Source organism: Fulmarus glacialis, unplaced genomic scaffold (genome assembly GCF_000690835.1).
Source record: "Fulmarus glacialis isolate BGI_N327 unplaced genomic scaffold, ASM69083v1 scaffold43911, whole genome shotgun sequence".
In the NCBI taxonomy this organism is placed as follows: Eukaryota; Metazoa; Chordata; class Aves; order Procellariiformes; family Procellariidae; genus Fulmarus; species Fulmarus glacialis.
Genome location: NW_009191674.1, coordinates 1 through 5,754, shown reverse-complemented (window position 1 = coordinate 5,754; position 5,754 = coordinate 1). Strand labels below are relative to the sequence as shown.

General features: G+C 39.7%; 1 protein-coding gene across 1 annotated transcript in view; it reads left to right on the top strand.

The window, feature by feature from the left end:
• ISL1 (ISL LIM homeobox 1) overlaps positions 1-3,558 on the top strand; it is a 4,564-nt gene extending 1,006 nt beyond the window's left edge. The window contains exons 2-3 of the mRNA XM_009586784.1: positions 728-895; positions 3,102-3,558. Coding sequence (XP_009585079.1) covers positions 728-895; positions 3,102-3,218 — 285 coding nt within the window. The 3' untranslated portion in view covers positions 3,219-3,558. The remainder of the gene's footprint in view (positions 1-727; positions 896-3,101) is intronic.
• Positions 3,559-5,754: the final 2,196 nt, after the last annotated feature.

The window sequence follows — 5,754 nt, the reverse complement described above, 5'->3', positions numbered from 1 at the left end:
CCATTTTAAGCCAACTTTTCTTTTTTTTTTCCCTGTTGTTGCTAGTCCACTTGAAGAAGAGTCTGTTATTCTCCCTCTGTATATTGACTGACCTGAGAATGACTATTAATTCGTAAGGCGGCCTAGTTAAGTGGAATTTAAGGAGTTTCATTTTACCGTGTTGGAATGCAATAAAACACGATGTTATTAACTCGCCTGAACAATCTATTCGTCGAGGCTTGGAGTTATTTTGTACACAGTGCCTGCACCACAGGGCATACTGGGAGGGCTGGGGTTTCCTTTTTTTTTTTTTTTTTTTGAAAGAGCGCGGCACTGTCGTCCCCCAGGTTTGCCGTGCAATGGATATACGATCCAGTTAAGGTCACGCAGAACAAAACCAGCCTGGATGCGACATAGGAAGGCAGCATGATTAACCGTTTCTTGTGCCGAGCCGTGCATCGGCAGCCAAGATACAGAGTGCTCGAGTTTAAGAAAGCTTGGGGCGGAGGGGGTATGCCTTGAGAGAAATAGGAGGATTAAAGGGAAAGAAAGTAAACTTCCACCGCGATAAATGCAGCGGGTAGAAATAGGCTGACCTAGAGTAGAATGGAGTAAGACATTCACAGCAGATTAACAAAGCAAATACAAGCGACTGTATAGATAAGATAGAAAGCAGTTTATTGACTCAGCGCTTATATACAATAAAGTTAACCAAGCTCATTAACATCTTTTGCTGGGCTGTTTACAGAATATCCAAGGGATGACAGGAACCCCGATGGTGGCTGCTAGTCCAGAGAGACATGACGGTGGTTTGCAGGCGAACCCGGTGGAGGTGCAGAGTTACCAGCCGCCCTGGAAAGTACTGAGTGACTTCGCATTGCAGAGTGACATAGACCAACCTGCTTTTCAGCAACTAGTAAGTGTCAGTTCCCAGCCGGAGCAGGCCAGGCTGTACCCGGGGCAGAGCAATGAGGGATTCTCTAAACGTGCCGGATGCCCTCAGAGAGATGAGCAATCCAGACTTGCCGGGTTTTCCTGAAATTGCAAGGTGGGCATGATGGTACTCTGTAAATGCGGCGAACTGAATTGATTTAATAGGGCTTGGTGCAAAATCTACCTTAGTGCACAGCAGAGCTCTCACCGAGTTGAGTGGGAGCTGGGAAAGGCCTGACCCAGGTCTGAGACTAACTCAGCCTGCACACTGCTGAAAACTGAAAGCATCTCTATCCAGAGAACTAAACATTCTTCACATGTCACTTAATTGTATGTACATTTGTGAAAGCAGTTTCTAAAATTTGCCCCTCCCCGCTTCAGCCCAATTTTGCCGTTATGCGATAGGGTGGATTTTAAATACATGATTGTAATGTCAGCCTGTGCCCTCGTTCTGTCACACAAACATGAATAGCTTAATCAAATTTTTGAAGTCCTTGTTTTAAGCATGTATCTCTAGATATAACTTTATATATCTATATATACATATACACACACAAATATCTACATATATATAGCTTGCATTAGATATTGTGCCTTGGAAAGGGAATTGTTAGTACGTATTCACGTGACAAATTCAAACAATATAATAAGCTGCCTTAAGCCGAAAGAAAACAGACCTTCTAGAATAAATTCTGTTCTTAACTCACTTCCTTATGGCAGCTCATTTGGGACCATATCATCTGCAATACTTAGGCCCAACAAGGTGAATTAAGGACAGAAGTTCAGCCTTAACTCAATTTCCTGGCCTAAGAGTGTTAAAACCAGATCTTTAAAATAATAAGGTACGTTGTGTATGGTTTTTCAGTGATTCAGAATAATACTTAATGATGAAAAATTAACATATAGACACTTTTTTGATCTGTTGGGCATTTTTCGACATGAAATGAAGGTTTGTAGACATACCTAGAATTGTTTTCAGACCTTTTCAGTTTAGTATCATGCTCTCTTGCAGGATCGCTTTTCTTTTGCTCAGTGGCAGGCTGCAGCAAGCTTCCCTCCCCTGGCACACCGTGCTCGTCGGGAAGCTGTAGCACACAGCAGGGCTGTTTGCATCATCTTACCTCTAGAGCAACCACCGGTTTTCCTGCTTTAATCAAGCTGTCAAGCAGACATAGGAAAAATTGATCTCCTTCGGCTGCCTTACTTATTGTGCCTTAACAGAATAGGAGACTTTAAAAACCTTTGATGCAGAGAGTTTTTGTATGGAGTAGTTAAAAAAAAAAAAAAAAAAAGAAGGCAGAATGGAAGATGGATAGCCCAAATACACACATGCATATAGGTAGATAGATCATTAGATAGACAGGTGAACATTGATATATATTGGACATAAAGTCTGATACTGAAAAGAGTTAAAATAAAGAATTGTGGGTGGAACAGGCAGTTCATGGACCGATCAAGGCACGTCTGTAATCTGGAAAGGGCCTTAATCACAGGATCGGCCAGCTAAATAGGTGCCAAAGAAATGCTTTTGGATTAGCAAAGCTCCACCCTTCAAATCATGCCTTTTCCCAATGCTGCTCCTGAACTAACGGGAGCCGCGGGGCACATTAGGATGGAGAAGTGTGACCTTTTTTATCAAACTGACTCTCGTTAGAAAGAGATAGCACCCACTTCAAATCACAAATGAAAGAGGATAGCTTGTTTCAAATGCCTTCTGCTCCTGGATGCTCCTTCCAGGTTTATTTTAGTATGTGCACAAAAGGGGAAAAAAGTAACCTTGCAGTTTCGTGTTAAAAAACCACATGCACTCTTAAATAATTGACTAGAAGATCCTGTTGGGATTGACACTCTTGCAAGACAGGGAAGAAGGCCTCATTAATAAGTTTATTTGTTTATTTGCTTGATTTTTCCATCTTTTTTTTAAAGATTTTTTTTTTTTTAACCTGCTTTTTTTGTGGTGATTTGGCAAAAGACCTGGAGAAGATTCCTGTGAAGTCAATGGGGAAGCTAAACAAAGCAACAAACAGTGACACAGCCTCCCGTGGAGATATATCAGGCCGTTCAGCTGCATGCCTGTATATTTATTTTTGTGTTCTTCTTTGCCTTTGCCTGCTACTTTTCTTTGATTGTTACAATTGTAACAACACTTCTTTTTCTTATTTTTCTTTTTTTTTTTTTTTTTTTGGCAGGTTAATTTTTCAGAAGGAGGACCTGGTTCCAATTCTACTGGAAGTGAAGTAGCATCAATGTCCTCTCAGCTGCCAGATACGCCCAACAGCATGGTAGCCAGTCCTATTGAGGCATGAGGAACATTCATTCAGATTTCTGTTGTTGTTGTTTCTGCCCTTACCCTCAGCCCTGTTGGAGAGAGTGGGAAAGTGATTGCGTTGGGACTCCGAAACTTAGGGGGATAAAAGTATTTAACAACCCTGTAATGAACCTAGCAAGGAACCGCTCCATGAAATGAACGGAGTCATGTTTGAAAAGACAAGGTAATATGGTAGCAACACTGTGAAGACAATCATGGGATCTTACTAGAATAAAAAAAAAAAAAAACAAAAAAAAAAAACCAAACCGCGCTATTCAACGATCAGAGGAGGATCGAAAAGACGTTTTCAAAACGTGAAGGATTTGTACTCGTGGATCTCAAAAAAAAGTGAAAAAAAAAAAATCTTTTCATTTGACTGCACATCTTAGGGAGAAACCAAGGTAGAGGGACTTTCTATCCAGTCCCTCCCAATCCGAATGGTGCTGTTTCTATATCGGTGATTGCCTTGCCAAAAGGAGCTCCAGTAGGTTTTCTATCATCAGGAAAGAGACGATTTAGCCCTGCATTGTTGAAAGATTCATTGCAGGAAGGTGGAGCTGCATTGGTTTGCAATGTTGTTTTTAGTTGACTCTTTACAAGGGGTTGTTTCCTGGGTCTCTTCTAGCATGTACTGTAGCGGGGTTTTGGTTTTGTTTGGTTGAGATCCATCCTCTATCAAGTCTGAAGTGATTAAAAATAGGTTTTTGAATTCCTCTTTAAAAACCAATTTATAAAAGCATTGCAACAAGGTATACCTCTATTTTGCCACAAAGCGTCTCGGGATTGTGTTTGAAATGTGTCCGTCCAAGAACCTTCCCCCCCGCCCCGAGATGTGTGTAGTCATTGGTTAAAACGACTGTTTTTCTCTCTTTCTCTCTCTGTCTCTGCCTCTGTCTCTCTCTCTCTCTCTCTCAAAACAGAAAAAAAAGTTTAAAAAAAAAAGTAAAAGGAAAAAGGAAAAAAAAACCCACCCTTTTTGTTTGCTCTTGCATTGCAAAATTATAAAATAATTTATTATTTATTATCGGAAGACTTGCCACTTTTCATGTCATTTGACTATTTTTTGTTTGCTGAAGTAAAAGAAAAAAAAAAAAAGAAAAAAAGAAAAAAAGAAAAGGTTGTACCGTGGTCTTTGAATTATATGTCTAATTCTATGTGGTTTTTGTCTTTTTTTTTTTTCCCTTAAATATTATGTGAAATAAAAGCGCCATATGTAGAATTATTATATCTTCAGGACTATTTCACTAAATAAGCGTTTGGAATAGAGAAAATAATAATAATATTAATATTAAATAATGAACAAAGTTCCCTCTTTTAAATATTTACAAGTTAGCAGCTAAAATACCTGAAATAAAATATTGCATGCAAAGCAGGTCGTTAGTGAATAAAAGGAGTGTGATATTTTATTGCAAGTATTAACGACCAGCTTGTAAATTTTTGTTTCAACAACTATATCAGGGCTAGTTGGATGCCTTAGCTTTCAATCGATAACGTTAGAAACTCTCTTGTTCCCCCCCCATCCCTTACCCTTAAAAGTGATATTACTCTAGGCATGATCTGACATAACGTTAAGACATCTAAAGAACTGGGGGCTCAGTTTTTGCTGAGTTCTATTATTTTTAAAAAATAATAAAAAGAAAGTGCTGTATACCAAAGCCTCGTTGTTGAGATTGTTGAAGTGACCTGTACTTTAAGTATAAGCCCCTGATAAAAGGGACGCTTTTTGCTTAACAAGTCAAGTATGACCATTATTTATCAGTGTCTGCTGTCAAAACGATTGAAAAATGCTGCAGGAGGATTAAATTGAGGGGATATTGCTGTGAAATTGCACGAATGGTGTTCCTTATTTTCTGTCGACTTCCCTCTCTTCACTCCCTCTTTTCTTCCTTTTTTAATTTGCGGGGGAGAGGGTGGTGAAAGCTAGAAACGTGGGCGATTTCTTGGGGAAAAGTAGAAAGAAGGAGAAGGGAAAAAAAAAAACCACCGTAGGAAAGGGTTGTTTTTGCTCCAATCCAAGTGCTCCCTAGCACTCCCGGGCAGCCCAAGACAAAGGCTCGCTTTAAAAAAACCCTTAACAACTGGAACATACAGAGATTTTTAGTCTGACAAAGACAAGTTGGTTTACATGACAGTTACTCCAAACCCTAATGTTTTCTTAACATAACCTTCTTTTTCCTCTCTCCTCACCATCTCAGCCCACCCTGAGCAAGCTCAGCTATAGAGACAAACCATTTCGACAGTACAGAGAACATTAAAAAAAAAGGTTAAAAGCCTAATACAAGGATTTCAATCATCCTGATTAGAAACTGGATTCATTTTGTATGCTCAAGTGTAATACATTTTTGAGTACTTGATAAATATTTAAATAAATATGAAATCTACCTTAAACTGTGTGGTCAGTAACCTTTGTGTTTTCATGCAGGATCAGAGGCTTGGTACGACGCTTCGGGGGGCGGGAGGGAGAAAGGGTGTAATTTCTGCCCAGTGGTCTAACGTGTAAGTTGTCTGAGTCGCTCTTACTGCGACTGGGGGCG